At 42.7% G+C, this 23,883-nt stretch overlaps 1 protein-coding gene across 1 annotated transcript in view; it reads left to right on the top strand.

Annotated features, from left to right (window-relative positions):
• The window catches only part of WDR75 (WD repeat domain 75), a 116,442-nt gene that overhangs the window by 49,754 nt on the left and 42,805 nt on the right, over window positions 1-23,883 (top strand). The window contains exons 10-11 of the mRNA XM_075831275.1: window positions 1,891-1,950; window positions 18,051-18,166. Coding sequence (XP_075687390.1) covers window positions 1,891-1,950; window positions 18,051-18,166 — 176 coding nt within the window. The remainder of the gene's footprint in view (window positions 1-1,890; window positions 1,951-18,050; window positions 18,167-23,883) is intronic.

The following is a 23,883-nucleotide window of genomic DNA, read 5'->3' as shown; positions in this document are numbered from 1 at the left end:
CTGGGTAAGTCCACTACAAATAACAAAGTCCACCCTGCTTTCTGAACATCTCTAGCACCCTGAATGTGAGAGTCTACCCATTCTGAATAGTCAAACTTGTCAGATAACACTGATAAAATTTGTGTATAATCGAATCAATTTGTTATTGGTGACTGGGTGAGACATACAGGTAAGATTCTATGCCGTCAAGGACGTCTTCTGACATTGAGGGTGACATCTGCTGCCACCTCGCCACAACTTCCAAAGTTGGCTCGGATAATCTTGTGGTTGTCAGGTGAGTATACGGAATGGAGATCAGGCCGCAAGAAACCTGTCCTATAAGAATCCTTATCAGTGGATATGAGCATATAAGTGGATTTGGGTCCACTAATTGCCGATGCAAGTCTCAGTTGGAGGTATTACAAAAATGGTGTACTGGGTATATTATACAATTGTATGAGTGTCAAAGGTCAATGACCCGTCCAAAACTCTGATAACTTTCCGAAGACAAAAGATTTATTACAGGTTATGCCAGAGTGGAATTTCTGCTATCTCATGTTTAAAATTGGCTGATGATTTTGCCTGTTGCCACACTTTCCTAGATAGTCTGTGTAATGGAGGCAGTGGAGCCAGGAGAACTTAAAAGCTATGTACACTTTTGTAAGCATTTTTTTTTTTATTATTAAATCATTACCTTGTCTTTAGACTATTAAATTCACTTTCATTTGAAACTTTTTTATTTTATTTAACTTTTTTATAATACAGAATATCGTGTATACATAGATGTTGCACCCTTCTCTCTCAGCCGAATCAGTCAGTTTAGCTGAACTGACTGCTTGGCTGATTGCGAGTCTGACACACAGGATCCACTTCATATCAATCACGTCTAAGCAAAGGTGTTAGCGCAACGCGACTGTACGTGACAGTAGTGTAGCGGGCTCCGAAGCTGAGCCTGCTCCGTCACCAGCGGGTGTCCGCTTTATATTACAGCTGACACTGCTGTAAAGGCAGGGACTGAAGCTAGCTCTGATCCCCGCCGATTAACACCTTAGATGCTGCGGTCAAAAATGATCGTAGCTTGTAGCCAATAGGCGACCCCTTGACGTGATCACGAGGGTGCCGATGGTTGCTATGCTTTTTTTTTTAAAAAAAAAAAAAATTACACCATTAAAGTATTGTTGCGTTCATAATGACCCGAACTATGAAACATCACATTATTTTTCCTCCACGGTGAAGGCTATAAACATTTTTGGGAAAAAAAACAATCACAGAATTACTGTTTTTTTTGTTCTCGCCTCCAAATAAATGGAGTTAAATTATTAAAAAGTTGCATGTACCCCAAAATAGTACCAATAAAAACTACGAAAAACAAGGCTTCACACAGCTTTCTTGACAAAAATAAAAAAAAGCTATGGCTTTTATAATGTGGTGACACAAAAAATAAGTGATTTTATAAAAAACTATATACATATATTGCCACAATCGTATGGACCAGCAGAATAAATTTAGTATGTCAGTTCTAGCGCACAATGTACACCGTAACAAGAAAAGAAAAAAATGGGGGAAAGAATCAGAATCGCTTCTGTTTGAACTCTGCCTCAGTTGCATGTACCCCAAAATTGTTGTCCCGCAAAAAAAAAATCCCTCATACAGCTCAGACGAAAAAATACAAAAATGGCTCTCCTGATATTGCTTTGTCGTGACATTGTCATATCCTAATAGCTTGGATAAGTAAAAACATTCCAAATTGGTTACTACATAAAGTGAGACATGTCAGATTTGGAAAAAAACGCCAAAATGGTCTGTCTCTAAGGGGTTAAAATGCTGTTTGTATTTATCTTTTGGCTGTCAGTCTATACTACTTCTTGAATACATTTCGAATATTGTTTTGTTCATTTTATTTTTCTACAGAGATTTCAATCATTGATACCAGTTTAAAGGTGACGGGAATCATCCAAGGACTAGTGAAAGGTATCGTTTTGAATTTAGTTTCCTTATATATTGACAAAGATTGCTAAATTTGCCTAAAATGCTTTCTCATATAGTAAAATAAAAAAATTCTCATACATGTTTATAATTCTAACCTCAGGATATTAAATTTGTAACACTGTTATGCTGTTTAATGTCAAAATGTGTCTCACTCTTTTCATTAGTGTACCTCAAATTATAACCTGAAAAAGCTATGCTGTTAAGTAGTTTAAAGGCTATGTACAACTTTGAAATCTATTTTTATGAATCCGTGTGACTTTAAAAATACCTTTTATTAAATTATTTGTACTTTTTGAGATACAGTTGCTTTGTATACAGTATACAGAACAGCTGTATCTAGCGCTGAAACCTGTATAAGTCATGTCCGTGGGACTGACGAGTCCAGTGTCAGTGCGTCCTGCATCTGACATTCAGGATCGAGCAGCTATCGATCACCTCTAAGTTCATAAGTTAGATGTGATCGATTTCAGGTGGGTCACACACATCACCAGCTTTCAATGAACCGGTCAGTCCTGTGGCCCTGAAGGATTCCGGTTTTAGCACACGATGCAGCTGCTCTGTATAGACCATTATTTATTGACTCTATTATTAGGGGAACAGATAGGGCAATTTTATCACAAAGACCGGGGATACCGAACAGTTTGCGGTCTTCCGGGTGCTCAGGCTCGGCATATCACGGATCGGGTTGACCGATTATTGGGAGGGGCTGGTGAAGACCCAGCGGTCATGTTGCACATTGGCACAAATGACAAGATTAGGGGTAGGTGGAAGGTCCTAAAACATGATTTCAGGGACTTGGGTAATAAGCCCAGGGCAAGGACCTCAAATTTAGTATTTTCAGAAATACTGCCTGTGCCACACCAGAGAGACAGTGGGAGATTAGGGAGGTGAACAAGTGGCTAAAGAATTGGTGTAGGAAGGAGAGGTTTGGGTTCTTGGAATTGGGCCGACTTCTCTGTTGGCAACAGACTCTACAGTAGGGATTGGGTGCAACTGTGTTAAGGGAGAAGATGGCTACAAGGTTGGAGGAGTGTTTAAACTAGGGAATGGGGAAGGCAATTACTGTATAGAAGGGGAGGACGGGGTAGAGTAGAGGAATGTGTTACTAAAGTTATCAGGTATTCGAAGAAAAGTGTTACGGATAAATCTATAAAATGCATGTATACAAATTCCTGAAGAGTCAATAACAAGACTGAGGAATTAGAGTTGGTAATGCTGGAGGAGAATTGTGACAGTCGGGATAAGTGAGACATGGCTGGATGATGGCTATGACTGGGCTGTTAATATGCAGGATTAGTCTATTTCGAAATTATCGTACTTATAAGAAAGGGGGAGAGGTTTGCTTATATGTCAAATCCTGCCTAAAACCCATCCTGCGTGATGTCTGAGGGAAATGATCATGTGGAGTCCCTTTCGGTGGAATTAAGGGGAGGGAGAAAGAATAATAAAATACTGATAGGGTTTTTTTTCAATCTTATCAACTATGTAAATAAAGAGGTGTTTATCCAAGTTCTGCCCAGAAAACCTCCACGGATCTCGTAGAGTCCGCATGAATGCCTTCTGGAACCGGAACACTGTCAGGGTAAAACTTCCTTTTTTCCCTGTTATTTCACACCGAATAGCCACCTCTGTAAATTGAAAACTGAATGCATGCATGGAAAAAAGTACACCACACAGACATGTTGGTAGACATCTTTCCCCCAGTCAAGTAGGAAGTGAACTAACTTTAGTTGAACAAAGAAACACAAAAGTTCCCCCCCTAGAGATGTGGGACGTGCTTAAGCCCCATTGGCTCCTCAGCTGTAAGTTCTTCTGTACACTCCTCTTGCATTTCAGGGGCGGTGTCTTCCATAGGCGTGTTTCTCATACAGACTCCATCTTGTTTCATTTACAAATCTTTGTGTAATATACTGATTTTTAGTTTATATAAAGTAATGTTTTTGCAAATAATATACATGGTAATGATCCCTGACAGTCCCCCCTAAAAATATTATTACTCTATCCCTGAGTCTTGCCTAGCAACCTACCACTGACCACTCGAACCAGGTGGGTAGGGGTTTTGACTTCTTCACCAGCTTGAGACGAGCTACTCCTGATTAGTAACCCCCCTTTGTACCTGGACTTCCAAGGTTTTGGAGTGGTACTAACTTTCCCTATTCTCCTCAGGATACAGGATGGTTGTCTTGGTATAATCTGCAAACCGCTGCTGGTTGTAATATATATAATTAATCCAGTCTACATTTTATTAATGGTAATAATTGTCACACTGTCACTTACTGTCCTAATGGGACTTTTACCCCTGCAGATATAACAGGTCATGGGCAGCATCTTCCCCAAACCTAAAGACCCCCAGATAACATAACCTCCGTGCTCCCATTGCTGCCATGTACTTACATATGAGTGACAAGAACCAGTGACCGTCACCTCACACTTCCACATAAACCTCCTCAGATCGTACTTTGCAGCACCGTGGCATATTTACACACATTATAATTATAAACCTCAGACAATATAAACAATAGGGCCTCAATTAATAATATAATGCTATCACCAATCTCATGCCATCACCCTCAGGTTTTGGGTCCCATCAGTTCATTGCCAGTCCGGTACATCATCGTCCTCTTCTTCTTCTGTCGAGTCAGACTGCACAGTGGTGTCCAGTGGGGGATTTATTACTATCCTCCACCTGGTCACTTACTTATTAGAACACTTGATACTGCTGACGGATTCACTCAGGCCTTTGGTCTTTACTTTGATCTTCGCTGATGTCATCAGGACTTGGTTTGGTCCTTATCATCTGTCAGACACCATCTCTTTTAGTATACTTCACCGGGCTGTACATAGCACCTCATGCTGTGAGCCTGGGGTGAGATCCCACGTAGACGGATTAGTGGAGTTTTATTGTGACTACCACAAACCCTCCGTATCTATCCTCTTCCTCTAGTAAGTTACTTGTCTGGGCGGCTGCTTAGAATTGTGACACTGCCGTCAGTTCATGATAAACGCGTTGTAGTGGCTCAGGCTGCGCCTGCAGCATCTCAGTGATGGAGTTGATCATATTAAAAGTCTTCTAGTTCATGTTTACTGGCACTTGCCGGGGACCCCCAACCCTTGTCAATTGTTAAAATAAATACTAATCCCGCGTACACTATAAACGTTGTTCTAAGTACATACAATAATAATGACAGGTCCTTAAACCACATCAAACACCTTTTATATAAGAAAAACTTCTCTGTTCCACTGGACAGGGCACCTAGAAGATGTGTAATTATTGGGTACATTATATTTGAACTTGGTGTTTACACTTTCCAGCAGGATTTATACCTTATTCTCAGCTGATTACCTGGAACAACTCCTATTCACAGAAATTTACACAGATTCCACATGTTTATCTGACAAGTGTCTCAAACCAATTCCCCCCCCCCCCTACTCTGGTTCGTTCTACCTGGGAAGGCCTCTCAAGGTCTGTTCTCTTTGTTGGAGGCGGGTATGATAAGGTTGGCACCGGTCTGCTAGGACTGTTCTGTAGGTGAATCAAACAGCTCTAACAAAATTTAGCATCATGAGCTGTAAAACCTGGGACATACCAATTAGATCTTACCATGTCGATCCTTGCAGTCTTGGGGCATATGTGAGGTCATACACCATCAATGCAAATGCCTTGGGTGGTACCGGTTTACCTTCCTTTATCCGTCCACATTCTGTCAGAATCTGGTTCTCACACCTTCCGCTCCCAGTTGGACTCTTCCTGTGGAGAACAATTTTTTTCAAAGCATAATCAGTAATTGATCTTAATCAGATAATTAATTTGAAGAAAATCATTAACAAATAACATCTTTACATTAAACGTTCACATTGAGCAGTAACTAGAAGTGATACATGCAAACTCATTTTACTACTTCATATATATCTATACATACACATATACACTGCACAGAATTCTCTGCTCTAAAATTTTCCTTTCACAACAAAAATATTTTCAAATGGGAATCTACTTGCACTGAGAAGTTATCATTTACACAAACATAATACTGACGCCTCCAATAGTCCAATGCTAAGGCTGGTCCAGAACTTTACATAAAACGTAACCTCCGTATTTAATATTCCCACTAAACTTTTTGAATATTGTTATTAAACAAACTTTGGGACAACATCTGGAGAACTGCTGACATCTTATCATTGTACAAACACCAGGTCAATACTTGGGATAACACTATTCCCCTGTCACTGCACACAACGTCTGCAGTGGGGAAGATACCGGCCGGGCTTCAGGCCCCCCTGAGAACAGGTCTACACACACGAGCACATTGTCATACACTTCTTCCTCGGGTAGTTGTATGTTCTGCAGTCGCTGGGACGGGTAATCTGGCCAGGCTGCACTTTTCACAGGTACCTTTGCTGTTTTACCTATGTCATGCCGTGCGCACATCATGCCAGCTGCTACAAACCTAGCGGTGGCATTATTGTATCCAGGGACAAGCCAATTTACTGACAACTGGCTGCACATACCCTTGTTGTCAGGTCTGTCTTCTCAATTGGCTTACCCGATGATCCAATAAAGTTTCTACTATCAATGGGCCCATAATTGTGGGCAATGCCAAAAGCGTACCTAGAGTCAGTGTAAATGTCGGCCGTCTTACCTTCTGCCGGGTTACAAGCCTCAGCGAGCACCTCCAGCTCCGCTCCTTGAGATGAACAAGAAGGTGAGAGTGGTTTCTGGGTAATTTACCTGGTGCATCGTATCCTGTCTTGTACATACTGTATATGATCAAGTATTTCTACATTACAAATTTACATTAAAAACCCATGTCACATATAGATAGAACTTTCCAAGTACATTTCAAAGGGGGGCGTCTTCATTCTCAAAAATAAAAACAAATGTTATACACTTCTCCACACTCATCCGATAATCCAGAACACTTTGAGAATCTCACTTTTATCATGTTCTGTAAATACTTGATTAATACAAAAACAAATACAAATTACTAAAATCTTTACATAAAATTAACAATGTTCAGATAATTTTCACCTCCTTCCCTCCTAAATCTGTAAGTAAATAAAGAAGCAAAAGGCACGGCGCCACATAGTGCAGGTCAATCAGACTAAAAATAAATGTAAAACGTAGTTAATGTGCTCACCACGTAGTAGTAGGTAAAGGCAATAAATAACTCCACTCTGCTGCTGCCAGGATCCAAAACCGGTGAAAACGAATGGTCACCGCTAATTGAAGCATATGAAGGAAGAAAAAAGGAGGATCCTATAGGGCGCTGCTGCGTGGTTGTGGTGGAAAGTCAATGAAAGATAGAAGATATATAATATAATAATAATAATTATTTATTGAACAATAGGTGGCTACGCGTTTCAACACTGAACTAGCATTTGACAACACTACTATGTTTAAATGCCGTTTAAATACGGCACATTTTAGCGCTTGTGGTTGACATTCTAAATTTCTGTCGTGTAAGTGACAGATATTTCTGCAGTAGTATTTCAAATATTAATGACTTATGATTTACACTAATGGGTCGGTTTGCATGTTACCAAGGGGTTTAGTAATGTGAACTGTCCTTAATATCAAACCATTGCGGCTTTTATGTATATATATTTTTTTTAAAAAATATCTATTTATTTTCTCCTAAGTGTGTATTATATATATTTGTTAAATTCTGTTTACACTTATAGTCCCTATTTTTTCGTTTTGTCACATCACAATGGTTATCCATTATTGTGTTTTTTTCTGATTGTAAAATCGTATGTTAAGCTGATTTGGCTACCATTGACACTTTGCGTTTTTGTACACCGGTTTTATACATCTGATGGTTTTTAAAATATATATTTTTATATATTTTATTTTCTTTATTGTTGTTTACATCATCTTACAATAACATTAGAGACACTAAAAAACATTTACTGTATCAAACTATACGCGCTTATATATATATATATATATATATATATATATATATATATATATATATTTTTTTTTGTCAATTCATTATTTAATGTAATGCATTAATTGTTTTTAATGATAGTTTTACATGTATATTTGTCTATACACTATTTCAATGTTGTGTATGATGGATTCAACATTTATTTATGTATTAATTCATTCATTTATTCTATGAAACTAATACGGGTGTGATTCCCGCTTTTTTCTTTCCCCTGTGTAGGTGTTATTCCATGTGTTAATGATTTTTTCTAAGTTAGCCCTTTGATACAGCTGTTAATCATGACGTTCTAATTAACCTCTTAACCTCTCCCACCTCTGACTCCTGTTTGTCTAATACCTATGGGTATATAAGGAACCCCTTTGTATATGTTTTTAATGGCCTGAGGAAGACACTAGTTCAGTGTTGAAACGCGTAGCCACCTATTGTTCAATAAATAATTATTATTATTATATTATATATCTTCTATCTTTCATTGACTTTCCACCACAACCACGCAGCAGCGCCCTATAGGATCCTCCTTTTTTCTTCCTTCATATGCCTCCTAAATCTGTAAAGACTCATCTTGTGAGTGACCTTGACCTCTTGTCTAAATTTGCTGGAGGGGGATGGTCTCTTACACAATACCTCATATTGGGTGGAGACTACAGCACAGCTTACCCAGCGCCATATTTACTGTTCTGGAAGGATCTACACAGAAAAACCTCAACATTTAGGTTACTCTCATACACCTTTAATCTGGATTACTCATTTTGTAGATCTCCTGGAACCAAATTCATTAATTCAAAACAAACCAAAATTGTACCTGATCAGTTCCTTCACCATTCCCCCCTTTGTGGACTCTGCGAAAGTAATGTAACAGAGTTCAAAACTAAATCTCAACATAATAAGGGTGGGCACTCTATCTGGGGGGCACTAGTTTAACCCCCTGTAATACACAACAGCCTGGAACAAAAACGCCTTTCTCCTGACAAAAATACATTTTATCTTTAAAATGACTTGCAACCATTTACCTGCAAAACATTTCACATTTTCCAAAATAACATTTAGGCAGCACTATAGCATGTGTGAAAAACAAAACAATTGTAATTAGTTATTCAATAAAACGGGAAATATTATATCTGGTAATAATTACTGCAAACCAATAAACTGTATATAAAAATAGGGAACAGTGGGGGCACATACATTTTCAAGACCCCGTGTCTCAAGATCTGTAGCAATTAACATTAAAACATTAAATCTTATCACATCATAGCACAAATATGCAGCGTAACTTTTATTAACAGCGCATGCGCAAAGATAAGAAACATTCCTGTACACCGAAAAAAGAAACAGATTTTAACCCCTTCCCTCTTTAGCCACTTTTGACCTTCCTGACAGAGCCTCATTTTTCAAATCTGATGTGTTACTTTATGTGATAATAACTCCGGAATGCTTTCACCTATCCAAGCGATTCTGAGATTGTTTTCTCGTGACACATTGGACTTTATGTTACTGGCAAAATTTGCTCGATATGTTCAGTATTTAATTGGGAAAAACACCAAAAATTTGCGAAAAATTGCAAAAATTAGCTTTTTTCTCAATTTAAATGTATCTGCTTGTAAGACAGGCAGTTATACCACACAAAATTGTTGCTAATTAACATCACCCATATGTCTACTTTAGATTGGCATCGTTTTTTGAACATCCTTTTATTTTTCTATGACCTCACAAGGCTTAGAACTTTAGCAGCAATTTCTCACATTTTCAAGAAAATTTCAAAAGGCTATTTTTACAGGGGCCAGTTCAGTTGTGAAGTGGTTTTGAGGGACTTATATATTAGAAACCCCCAAAAAGTCACCCCATTTTAAAAACTTCACCCCTCAAAGTATTCAAAACAGCATTTAGAAAATGTCTTAACCCTTTACACATTTCACAGGAATTAAAGCAAAGTAGAGGTGAAATTTACAAATTTCATATTTTTCTGCAGAAATAAATATTTAATACAGTTTTTTTTATAACACAGAAGGTTTTACCAGAGAAATGCAACTCAATATTTGTTGCCCAGTTTCTGCAGTTTTAGGAAATATCCCACATGTGGCCGTAGCGTGCTACTGGACTGAAGCATCGGCCTCAGAAGCAAAGGAGCACCTAGTGGATTTTGGGGCCTTATTTTTGTTAGAATATATTTTAGGCACCATGTCAGGTTTGAAGGGCTCTTGCAGTGACAAAACAGTAAAAATCCCCCAAAAGTGACCCCATCTGGGAAACTAGACACCTCAAGGAAATTATCTAGGGGTGTAGTGAGCATTTTGACCGCACAGGTTTTTTACAGAAATTATTGGAAGTAGGCCGTGAAAATTAAAATCAACATTTCTTCAAAGAAAATGTAGGTTTAGCGATTTTTTTTTTTTTCTCATTTCCACAAGGACTAAAGGAGAAAAAGCACCGCAAAATTTGTAAAGCAATTTCTCCCGAGTAAAACAATACCTCACATGTGGTAATAAACGGTTGTTTGGAGACACGGCGTGGCTGAGAAGGGAAAGAGCGCTATTTGGCTTTTGGAGTTCACATTTAGCAGGAATGGTTTGCGGAGGCCATGTCACATTTACAAAACCCCTGAGGTGACAAAACAGTGGAAACCCCCAACAAGTGACCCCATTTTGGAAACTATACCCCTTGAGGAAATTATCTAGGGGTATAGTGAGCGATTTGACCCCACAGTTTTTTTGCAGAAATTATTGGAAGTAGGCCCTGAAAATAATAATCAACATTTTTTCAAAAAAAATCTACGTTTAGCTAATTTTTTCTCATTTCCAGAAGGACTGAAGGAGAAAAAGCACCACAAAATTTGTAAAGCAATTTCTCCCGAGTAAATCCATACCCCACATGTGGTAATAAACGGCTGTTTGGACACACGGCAGGGCTTAGAAGGGAAAGAGCACTATTTGGCTTTTTGAGATCACATTTAGCAGGAATGATTTGCGGAGGCCATGTCACATTTGCAAAGCCCCTGAGGGGACGAAACAATGAAAACGCCAAAAAAGGGACACCATTTAGGAAACTACACCTCTTGAGGAATTCATCTAGGGGTGTAGTGAGCATTTTGACCCCACAGATGTTTCATAGAATTTATTAGAATTAGGCAGTGAAAATAAACAGTCCTTTTTCTTCAATAAGACGTAGCTTTAGCGCAAATTTTTTCATTTTCTCCACAAATAAAGGAAAAAAAGAACCCAACATTTGTAAAGCTATTTCTCCCGAGTACGGCAATACCCCATATGTGGTCATAAACTGCTGTTTGGGCAAACGGCAGGGCTCAGAAGGGAAAGACCGCCATTTGGAGTGCAGATGTTGCTGGATTGGTTTCTGGGCGCCTGTGGGCCCAAAACAGTGGAAGCCCCCCAGAAGTGACCCCATTTTGGAAACTACACCCCTCAATGCATTTACCAAGGGGTGTAGTAAGCATTTTAACCCTGCAGGTGTTTTGTAGAAATTAGTGTGCACTCGATGTTTCCATAGATATGCCAATATGTGGTGCCCGGCTTGTGCCACCATAACAAGACCGCTCTCTAATTATTATGCGGTGTTTCCCGGTTTTAGAAACACCCTACATGTGGCCCTAATCTTTTGTCTGGACATATGACAGGGCTCAGAAGTGAAGAGTACCATGCGGAGTGGAGGCCTAATTTGGCGATTTACAAAGTATTGGTTCACAAATGCAGAGGCTCAGATGTGAAATAATAAAAAGAAACCCCTGAGAAGTGACCCCCACTATGGAAACTGCACCCCTCAAGGCATTTATTAAGGGGTGCAGCATTTTCACCCCACAGGTCTTTTCCATAAATGAATGTGCTGCGGATGGTGCAAATTAAAAATTTATATTTTTCCCTAGATATGCCATTCAGTGGCAAATATGTCATGCCCAGCTTATGACGCTGGAGACACACACCCCAAAAATTGTTAAAAGGGTTCTCCCGGGTATGACGATGCCATATATGTTGAAGGAAACTGCTGTTTGGGGACGCTGTAGGGTTCAGAGCCGAGGGAGCACCATTTGGCTTTTGGAGAGCGGATTTTGCTTGGTACTATATTTGTTTGAGTATTGCTGGTGTTTTATAATGTGGGGGTACATGTAAGCGGGGCGGAGTATATAAGGGGCATAGTCAGGTGGTATAAAAAAATAATAATAATCCATAGGTGTGTGTGTTACGCTGTGAAACAATCCTTTCCGCACAGGCCAGTGTCGCACTGATAAATGGTGTCATTTCTTATCCCCCTTTTGGTCCACACTCCGCACCTTTTGTAGTTTGGGGAATTTTGCTGGGAAAGTGTTGTCCTGGTATAATACGGGCACCGTCGCTTCCAGCGGATATGTTTGGGCTCTCCCCTTCCTGGTTCCCTAATTTTAGGTCCTTGATAAATCGCCTCTTCAAACAGAAGAAATGTTCCCCTCGGGCACAACTGCATATTTTTTTATTTCCTGACTTATTGGAGCCATAACTAATTTTATTTTTCATAGACGTAGCGGTATGAGGGCTGGTTTGTTGCGGGACGAGCTGTAGTTATTATTTGGTACCATTTTGGGGTACATGTGACTTTTTGATCACCTTTTATCCTATTTTTTGGGATGCCAGGTAAACAAAAAAACGCAATTCTGGCACAGCTTTTTTTGGTTTTTTTTATACAGCGTTCACCATGCGTTATAAATTACATGTTAACTTTATTCTGTGGGTCAGTACGATTCTGGCGATACCTAATTTATAGCACTTTTTTATGTTTTACAACTTTTTGCACAATAAAATTACTTTTGTAAAAAGAATGTATTTTTTCTGTCGCCAAGTTGTGAGAACCATAACTTTTAAAAAATTTTGTCGACGGAGGTGTATGAGGGCTTGTTTATTGCGGGACGAGCTATAGTTTTTATAGGTACCATTTTTGGATACGTGCGACTTTTTGATCACTTTTTATTCTAATATTTGTAGGGCAAAGTGACCAAAAAACAAACTCTGGTAAAGTTTTTTAAGTTTTTTTTTTTACGCTGTTCACCGCGTGCAATAAATAATATAATATTTTGATACCTCAGGTCGTTACGGTCGTGGCGATACCAAATACATATGGTTTATTATTATTTTTCAATAATATAGGACTTGATAAGAGTAAAAGGGGGATTGTGTTTTATTTGATTACTTGAAACTTTTATTGGTTTCAAACTTTTATTTTTTGCACTTTTTTTTACACTTTTTTATACTTTTTTTACACTTTTCAAGTCCCACTAGGGGACTTGAAGGTCCAACGGTCAGTTTTTGTTTTTTTTTCTAATACATTGCACTACCTATCTTGACCGGCTTCGGTGCTAGGCAGACCGGGAGGCCAGTATTAGGCCTCCGGTTGCCATTGCAGCCACCGGAACCCCGGCAATTTCATTGCTGGGGCTCCGATGAGCTGCAAACACCTTAAGTGCAGCGATCGCGTTTGAGCGCTGCACTTAAGGGGTTAATGGCGGGGATCGAAGCTAATTTCGGTCCCCGCCGTTACAGTCGGATGTCAGCTTTAAGATACAGCTGAGATCCGACGATGATGGCACCGACTCAGCTTCTGAGCCGGTGCCAAACATTTGACGTAAATGTACGGCATTTTGCGGGAAGTCAATGCTTTCCATGACGTACATTTACATCAAATGTCGGGAAGGGGTTAACCTCGTAACGTATTTTTTTTTAGACATTACTTCTGTTAAAAATAAGAGCATATAATATAAATCTAAAATCAGTGAAATATTGTAATCCCCTTGTCTCATCTCATTCACACCCTGTATATCAGTCAGTCTGCTTTTCACACTGCACACAGCCCCCTCCTCCTCCCAACCGAGTTCTACAGGAGGGGGTTACACACTCACTCCTCACAGCTTCTATTCTCACAATCGTAACAATTTCAATGCCGGCAAAACAACGTACGGATCTGCAATCATTCATCACACTAGTGTATAGGAATTTTCTACGTTCAAAACATTAAACACATAATCTGTAACAGTGTCCAATCTGTCGGCCACCATCTCTATATTATGATGACGTGTCTTCTCACCAGTGCACAGCGTGCAGGACGGAATCTAGAATAAAAGAAACACTGCAGCATGTGTTAGGCCTCATTCACACGACAGGGTTTCCCGGCCGGGTGCCGGCCGTTCATAAATCGGCCGGCACCCGGCTGCTCATAAATCGGCCGGCACCCGGCTGCATTAGGAATAATAGACCCCTAATGGGGCTATTCACACGACCGATTTTTTTTGACGGCCCGGAAAACCGGCCGTCAAAAAATAGGACATGCTCTATTTTCGGCCGGGTACCCGGCCGCCCGGCTCCCATAGAAGTCTATGGGGCCGGGTAATACACGGCCATCACCGGAATGTGTCCCGAGTGATGACCGGGTTTTCCGTCGCTTGCGCTCTATCTCCTCACAGCGCAGAGTGCATGTGAGGAGGAGGAGTTTATGCCATTCGGACGAATGGCTGTACACTGTATGGCAGGGCCCGGGTGTACAGCAGGTGGAAGGGAGCACTGCGCTGGCTCCCTTCCCCTGCTTGTTTTAAAAGCGCCCTGGCCCGGCGACACCTTCCATGGCGCCGCTAGCAGCTGCTGCGGCTGCTACTACTGTAGCGACGCCACTATAGCAGAGCAGGGAGGTATCTCCACGCTCTGCTATGTGCTAGCCCCACTTTAGCTCCTTGAAGGAGCGGAATCCCCGTGTTTTCGGGGATTCCGCTCCTGGACAGAGCGCTTGATGTCTCTGTCCATATCTGGGCAGTGACATCAGGGGAAACTCCTGAAGCGGAATCCCCGAACACATGGGGATTCCCCTTCAGGAGTTGCCGCTGATGTCACTGTCCAGATCTGCCCGGCCCGGAACGGATGCAAAACTTTATGCAAACCGGGCGGGCAAAATGGACGATTTTACCGGCCGACACTCGGGCTCGGGCGGGACCCTGTCGTGTGAATCCCGCCTTACTGAGGGAAATGAGAAACTTAACAAGGCTATCATTTCATACTGATTTGATTGGGCCGGGCGTGACCTCATCAGGGGGTGGGGGGCAGCCTCTCCCACAGGAAGCACAGTGCTCAGCTGTGAGGGGTGTTTTGCTGCCCACAATGAGGACACTCAACATGAGGTACGGCGGCCATTACAGGGCGGCGGCTGTTCCTGTGGTTTCTAATACATATAACATACAATACCTTTCTTATTCCTAACTTATTCCAACGCCCAGTTGGTAAAAAGTAAAAACACGCCCAGTTGTCTATTAAGAAACTAATTAGCATAAATCTAAAATTGTTTATAACTTGGTAAAAAAATGATTGTTTTTCAAAATAAAAACTACTGTTATCTACATTACACCGCCGATCTGATTATGTAGGAGATAGGGCACTTATAATCTGGTGACAGAGCCTCTTTAACATTAGCTCTGTATTACAAACCGAAAAAAAACGGATGTGATAATGATGCTAAAATACGCTTGTGTGAAAGCAGCATAGGGCCCCATGCACACGCCCGTAGTTTTTATCCGTAATTACGGATAATCTGCAGACCCATTCATTTCTACAGGCCACAGACAACTTTCCGTAGATTTAAGGTTATGCTGCCTCGACCATAGAAATGGTCCACAAAATATAGGACGTCCTATTCTCAATTGCGGCATGAACTCGCCTGTATAATTTTATGGGCGCGTGCAAAATTAGGGACGGCCGTGGATGTGCATCTTTCCGTAATTGCGGAAGCGTTGCTATGCGATGGCAGGGGACTCCCCGAGAAAATGGTGCCTGAGCGATCATGTGACCTTTTCAAGGGGTTGGGTCATGTTAGTGACATCATTTGTAGCCTTTTTTTTTTTTTTTGCGCGGTGAGTAAAAAAACACTAAGGTCGTGTGCATGGGGCCTAAGGCTGCTTTCACACAGCAGTATTTTGGTTGGCATTTTGCTTTAGTATTTGGTTGCAAAAAACAGGAGTGGAACCTGCAGAGATACAGAATAATGAAAGTACCGTATTTTTCGGACTAAATCTTGCTAAAAAGTCCCTGCGTTTTATAGTCCGCAGTCAAGGGACCCGGCATCACTGGGCTCCATGACCACTTCATTACTTTACCCCTTCCCGACCCATGACGTTTCGGCACATCATGGAGCTGGAGGGGGAAGATGTATGGAGCGGGCTCACAGACTGAGCCCGCTCCATACACTGAAGGTATCAACTTCTGACATGCTGCTCTAACAGCCAGGAACAGCAATTTCGCTGTTCCTGGCAGTTTAAAGGCCTTGTGCCATAAAACACATGTATCCCCTATCCTGTGAATAGGGAATACATGTGTGATCGATAAGGAGAACGGGGACGGAATGTTACCAAGAGCGCTGCATGAGAAGCTGTGACTTCCGGGTTCTGTGTTCGGCAGCTTCATAGATATCAATGGGATTCTTCTGCGCATGCATGAGCATCTCTCCAATGATCTCTATGGAGCTGCGGAACAGATAAGACGGACATAGGACCCGGAAGTCCAGGCTTCTTATGTAGCGCTTTGGGGGAATTTCGGTCCCCTGTTCTCATTGCTGGGGGTCGCAGCGGTTGGACCCCCAGCGATCTCCCATGTAGCCCCTATCCTGTGGATAGGGGATAAATGTGTTTTATGGCAAACCCCTTTAGCTAGTTAAATGCTGTGGTCAATAGCGACCGCGGCATTTATAGTGGTTTTTTTTATGAAGGACATTTTACATATCCACAGGATATTTCAAATGTCATATAGATGCAGGTCCCACCTCTGGGACCCGCACCTACCTCTAGAACGGGGCCCCCTAAACCCCATTCTAGCTTTGTGCTCTCCCGGACACTTGACTACATGTGGAGTTACGCTGTTTCCGTAACTCCCATAGAACTGAACAGTAGTTACGGAAACGGCGTAGCTCGCATTTTACGCTGCTTCCGTAAGGGTCATTCACTACTATGGGAATTCGGGAAACCGCGTAGTTACACTGTTTCAGTAACTCCACATGTAGCCAAGTGCCCGCTGGTTCAAGTCCCCTAGGGGAACTCATAAAATGTGTAAAAAAAAAAAAGTTAGATAACATTTTCAGGAGTGTAAAATATTAAAAGTTAAAAAAAAACCTTTTCCCATTTTTCCCCAAGCAAGCACAATGTAAAAAATACAATAAATTGGTATTGCTGTGTCCGCAAAAGTAATTATTTAACTCGCACGTTGAGTTTAAAAATGTAAAACATCAAAATAGTTTTTTGGTTACCTTAGTGCCTAAAATATGAAATTAAAAAAAATCGTATGTACTAAAAAATGGTGCCCATAAAACTACAGCGTGTCCCGGAAAAACTAAGCCCTCACACCGCTCAATAAATGAAAAAAAATATAAAAAATTTTTGGCTCTCAGAATGTGGTGAAACCGAATAAATTCTTTTTTAACAAATAATTATTTTCATATTCTCTGTTGCCTAAAACATGGGTGCGTCTTATGGTCAGGTGTGTCTTCTAGTCCGAGAAATATGGTATTTGCATTTCTTGAGAGTTTTGGATACACAATACTGATGCAAAATACTGTCGTGTGAAAGTGGCCTAAGGCAAAGTTCACACTTGTGTTGTATAATTCGTTACTTTGATCTGTTTTTAGATCAGCCGATGTTATCAAAATAACTGATATAAACGCATTACAATCAGTTTGTATTCGTTTTGCATTGTCGCTAACGATAAAAATATTTAATCCGTTAGACATCTGTTTTTTTAAACGGAGAAAAATGTTGTGTACTCCGCATTTTTATCTCCGTCAAAAAATGGATGACTGACACAACGGATGGGAATGGCAATTAAAAATTCCACTGATTTTAATGGGATTTTTAACGGTTCCTTTTTTTATCTGTTCTGATCTAAAAACTGATCATAGTAACAGTTTAAACAATGCTGGTGAGAACTTAGCCCAAGACAACTTTCACACAGCAGTATTTTGCATCCGTATTTGGAATCCAAAACACTCAAGTGCAAATGTTCATGATTTTTCTGTAGATTCCAATGAAATATCATGTGAGCGAACCATGGTTTTGCACATGGCCCATTTACCCTTTTTTTAAGATTGGATAATTTTGAATTTCCTATTTCATTTTTCTTTTTTTTTTTCCAGGAAATGATGTAAAGACTGGCTTGATCTTGGATCCTAGAACCAAAGCTTTAGTTCTCAATGGCAAACCAGGTCATCTCCAGTTTTACTCCCTACATGATGAAAAACAGCTTTATAATGTAAGTTTGTGCAGTATATCCTCAATCTAAGGCTCTTTTCTTAATATTGTCTTGAAAGAGAAAAAAAAAATTAACTATTCCTTCAGGCTCTTTTCTTAGTTACGGCCCGTATACATCTGCATCAAACTTCCGTTCATGGGTTCCATTCGACCTTTCTGTCGGAGGAACCGATGAACGGAAAGCCGAACAGAAATCATAGCTTCCGTTTGAATTACCATTGATTTCAATGGTAACACTTGCGTTGCAGTTAGTTTCCGTAAAGTTCCAGGTTTTTTTTTTGCTGAAAAATATAGCATAGTCGACTATACAATGTATTTAACCTAAATACAATTTATTTAACCTCTTCCTGCACCTTGGTGTTATTACATTATCCCTTTCCTGACATCCCCCGTATATATACGGCGCATATCGTATGGAGCAGGTTCACAGGCTGAGGACACTCCATAGCGAGTGTGTCGGCCGTGTGTTACAGCCGTCACTTAAGGGTAAAATCCGGCATCCTGCTTGAGCACGTTCCTGCTAGTTTAACTCGTTAAATGCCAAGGTCAATTGCGACTGCAGCCCTTAAATAACTAGAAACCGGGGACAGTCCTCTGTAATGCTGCACCCCCCTCCCCCCACGATGCTATCACGGGGTGCTGTTGGTTGGCGTGGCGGCCGGATGAAGGCCCCCAAGTTTGCCATCTATGTACTTCTGTGAAGCGTATGGGCTTCATAGGAGAGTGTCCGTATCACGATATACTGAAATCCATTAGTATTGCAGTATATCATGCAAGTGATCCAATGATCGCTTGTGCAAATCCCCTCGGGGGACCGGTAAAAAGCCGTAAAATAAAGTTTGTTTTTTTTTTTAATAAAAAAAAACCAAAACTCTTCCCATTTTTCCTCAAGCCAATGTAAAAATAGAAGACATTAACATAACTGGTGTAGACGCGCCCGTAAAAATCGGAATTTACACTATACAGTTTAGTCCGCACAGTGGACGTCGTAAAAAATTGAAACCGCCAGAATCGCTGTTTGGTCATTTAATCTCCCATCAAAAATGTAATAAGTGATCAGAAAGTTTCATGTACCCCAAAATGGTACCAATAGAAACTACAGCTCGCCCTGCAAAAAATAAGCCCTCATACCGCTCAATCGACAGAAAAATTATAAAAGTTATGGCTCTCAGAATGTGGCGACAAAACTCAAATTTAGTTATTGGCAATCCGTTTTTGCCTTGTAAAAGTAGTAAAACATAAAGAAAACTATATAAATTTGGTATCGCCGTAATCGTATTGACCCGCAGAATAAAGTTAAAGAGGCTCTGTCACCAGATTTTGCAACCCCTATCTGCTATTGCAGCAGATAGGCGCTGCAATGTAGATTACAGTAACGTTTTTATTTTTAAAAAACGAGCATTTTTGGCCAAGTTATGACCATTTTTGTAGTTATGCAAATGAGGCTTGCAAAAGTCCAAGTGGGTGTGTTTAAAAGTAAAAGTCCAAGTGGGCGTGTATTATGTGCGTACATCGGGGCGTTTTTAATACTTTTACTAGCTGGGCGCTCTGATGAGAAGTATCATCCACTTCTCTTCAGAACGCCCAGCTTCTGGCAGTGCAGACACAGCGTGTTCTCGAGAGATCACGCTGTGACGTCACTCACAGGTCCTGCATCGTGTCAGACGAGCGAGGACACATCGGCAACAGAGGCTACAGTTGATTCTGCAGCAGTATCAGCGTTTGCAGGTAAGTAGCTACATCGACTTACCTGCTAACGCCGATGCTGCTGCAGAATCAACTGAAGCCTCTGGTGCCGGTGTCCTCGCTCGTCTGACACGATGCAGGACCTGTGAGTGACGTCACAGCGTGATCTCTCGAGAACACGCTGTGTCTGCACTGCCAGAAGCTGGGCGTTCTGAAGAGAAGTGGATGATACTTCTCATCAGAGCGCCCAGCTAGTAAAAGTAGTAAACACGCCCCGATGTACGCACCTAATACACGCCCACTTGGACTTTGACTTTTAAACACACCCATTTGGACTTTTGCAAGCCTCATTTGCATAACTACAAAAATGGTCATAACTTTGGCCAAAAATGCTCGTTTTTTAAAAATAAAAACATTACTGTAATCTACATTGCAGCGCCGATCTGCTGCAATAGCAGATAGGGGTTGCAAAATCTGGTGACAGAGCCTCTTTAAGATGCCGTTTTTACTGCATGCTGAACGCTGTAAAAACAAAACCCCAAAAAGATTGGTGGTATCGCTGTGTTTATATAATTTTTTTCCAGTTTCCCACTATATTATATGGTACAATAAATGATGCCGTAAAAATATACAACTCGTCCCACATAAAACAAGTTCTCATACGGCAATATTGACGGAAAAATAAAAAGGTTATGGCTTTTGGAAGGTGTCGAGGAAAAAAATGAAAGTGAAAATCCCAAAAATGGCTGCAGAGGGAAAGTGTTAAGGAAAGAAGGTAGCTCCTTTTTGGTCAAGGTATTCTCACTGTGCTCATATGATTACAGGCAGCCCTGATCTGCTGCTGCAGCTGTCTGGGTCTGATTCCGTTTAGTGTCCAAATCAGACCTGGTTGAGTGGAGATTTTTTTTAACCCTATAAGGACGCGGCCCATTTTGGGCCGAAAAACACAGCGCTTTTTTTTTTCCGAAAAACACAGCGCTTTTTTTTTTTTTTCATCTTGGGGTACATATAATTTATTGTATAACTTTTTAACAGCTTTGTGAGAAACTAGACATGGACCGCACTTCCACAATATATACTTTGATCTGAGCCGCTAGTCATAATTTATAAACATGAACAAGAGGTTCTTTATTAACATTTTGATCAAACTGTATAAGCCCATTTGCCACTTCAAGACGACCACTTTCAAAGTGGGTCCCCGTCTCTATCAGTTGCAGCACCGCATGGTGACCACTGCCACCGCAACACCGCTCCTGCAGAGGGAGCAACCCAGGGGCCCAAAAGCACTCATGCTATCAGGCTGTGCCAAGCCTCCTTGGCTCTGGGCCACATCCCCCCACAAGTGCAGCACTACGTCAACAGACGCCACCCACAGCAAAAAATAAATTAATCGTTTTTCCATTTAAAGAGGCTCTGTCACCACATTATAAGTGCCCTATCTCTTACATAAGGAGATCGGCACTATAATGTAGGTGACAGCAGTGCTTTTTAGTTAAAAAAACCGATTTATTTTCTCCACTTTATTAGTGATTTTAGATTTATTCTGATGAGTTGCTCAATGGACAACTGGGCGTGTTTTACTATTGACCAAGTGGGCGTTGTACAGAGGAGTGTATGACTCTGACCAAGCAGCGTCATACACTTCTCTCCATTCATTTTATCAGCGCATAGGGATCCTTTTAGATCAGTATGTGCTGTTTTATACTAACACATTAACGATACTGAAGTGTTTAGACCGTGAATAGACATTCCACGAGATGTCTATTCACAATCCCTGCACTTCGTTACTGTTTCTGTGTTAGTTACAGCAGAGCAAGCGTAATCTCGCGAGATTACGCTGTAAATGACAGGTTACAACGAGATTACACTTGCTCTGGTGACAGAGCCTCTTTAAATCCTGGTGCTGATAGCCTACTGCTGCCTGCTGATACAAACATCCCATTGTTTGCATGTATCTAATTGATAAGTGCTATCAGAAAATGGCGTGTTTTTCTGTATCAAGCAGGTATACAGCGCAATTATACATCCGTTTGTGTCCAAGTGGCACACACTGGTGTATAATGGCGCTATATAACTTATTTTTACTATTTGTAACACATGCATATAAACACTAAGACCTTATTCACACGACAGTCCGAGTGTCGGCCAATAAAAACGGACTTTTTCCCGGCCTTTTTGCATCCGTTTCGATTCCTTTCCGGGCCATGTTGCCGATTTTGACCCGTTTTGCATCCGTTTTTTTTCCCTGTCCGTTTTAAAATCGGATGAATTTCATTTGTACATTTTTTGCCACACACTTACCTCGGCAGATAATGCAACACTCTGCCCTCTGTAGGTAGTGCCGCACGGCCCCCCCCCTTGTAGGAGGTGCCACACGGCCCCCCCTTGTAGGAGGTGCCACACGGCCCCCCCTTGTAGGAGGTGCCACACGGCCCCCCCTTGTAGGAGGTGCCGCACGGCCCCCCCTTGTAGGAGGTGCCGCACGGCCCCCCTTGTAGGAGGTGCCGCACGGCCGCCCCCCCCCCTTGTAGGTGGTGCCGCACGCCCCCCCCTTGTAGGTGGCGCCGCACAGCGCCCCCCCCTCGTAGGTAGCGCCGCACGGCCCCCCCCCCTCGTAGGTAGCGCCGCACGGCCCCCCCCTCGTAGGTAGCGCCGCACGGCCCCCCCTCGTAGGTAGCGCCGCACGGCCCCCCCTCGTAGGTAGCGCCGCACGGCCCCCCCTCGTAGGTAGCGCCGCACGGCCCCCCCCCTCGTAGGTAGCGCCGCACGGCGCCCCCCCCCCTCGTAGGTAGCGCCGCACGGCCCCCCCCTCGTAGGTAGCGCCGCACGGCCCCCCCCCCCTCGTAGGTAGCGCCGCACGGCCCCCCCCTCGTAGGTAGCGCCGCACGGCCCCCCCCCCCTCGTAGGTAGCGCCGCACGGCCCCCACCCCCCCTCGTAGGTAGCGCCGCACGGCCCCCCCCCCTCGTAGGTAGCGCCGCACGGCCCCCCCCCCCTCGTAGGTAGCGCCGCACGGCCCCCCCCCTCGTAGGTAGCGCCGCACGTCCCCCCCTCGTAGGTAGCGCCGCACGTCCCCCCCCTCGTAGGTAGCGCCGCACGGCTCCCCCCTCGTAGGTAGCGCCGCACGGCTCCCCCCCCCTCGTAGGTAGCGCCGCACGGCTCCCCCCCCCCTCGTAGGTAGCGCCGCACGGCTCCCCCCCCCCCTCGTAGGTAGCGCCGCACGGCCCCCCCCCCTCGTAGGTAGCGCCGCAAAGCTGCCCACCTGTAGTTAGTAACCCCCCATAGAAGGCACCACCCCCTCTACTTTCCTGTAGGGGATGGCTCCAGGAGAAGTCCCTCACTTCTCCTGGATCCGAATCCCTGGCCACAGCGGTGGGGATTCCGCTTCAGAAGTCCCTGCCGTCACTGAAGTCAGGGACTGCTGCTGGAGTGTAGTCCCCAATCCCCGGCCACAGCGTTGCTGAAGTTGTGGCTGGGGATTGGGGATTCCGCTCCTACAGGGAGCAAAAAAATACCACCCTCCTCACATGCACTTTGCACTGTGAAAAGGAGAGAGAGAGAGCGAGCGACGGAAGACACTGCTGTCACTTGGAGCACATTCAAGTGATGGCGGTGTATTACCTGGCCCCAAAATATAGGTCTTATGAATAGCCCCATTTGGGGTCTATTGTTCTTACTGCAGCCGTTTGACGGACGTTTTTTGAATGGCCGTCGCACCGCCGGGAAACACGGTCGTGTGCATATGAGCTAAGGCTCTATTCACACGACAGTCCGAGTGTCGGCCGATAAAAACGGCCATTTTGGTCCGTTTTTCTCGGCCGTGTTTCCGGTTTTAACGGCCGATTTTGACCAGTTTTGCATCCGTTTTTTTTCCCTGTCCGCTTTAAAAATGGCTGATTTTCATTTGTACATTTTTTGCCACACACTGCCCTCTGTAGGTAGTGCCGCACGGCCTCCCCTTGTAGGTGGTGCCGCACGGCCTCCCCTTGTAGGTGGTGCCGCACGGCCTCCCCTTGTAGGTGGTGCCGCACGGC

This window comes from Rhinoderma darwinii, chromosome 6, assembly GCF_050947455.1.
Source record: "Rhinoderma darwinii isolate aRhiDar2 chromosome 6, aRhiDar2.hap1, whole genome shotgun sequence".
Classification (NCBI taxonomy): Eukaryota; Metazoa; Chordata; class Amphibia; order Anura; family Rhinodermatidae; genus Rhinoderma; species Rhinoderma darwinii.
Note: the sequence above shows the minus strand (reverse complement) of the source record. Positions and strands in the feature narration are given on the sequence as shown.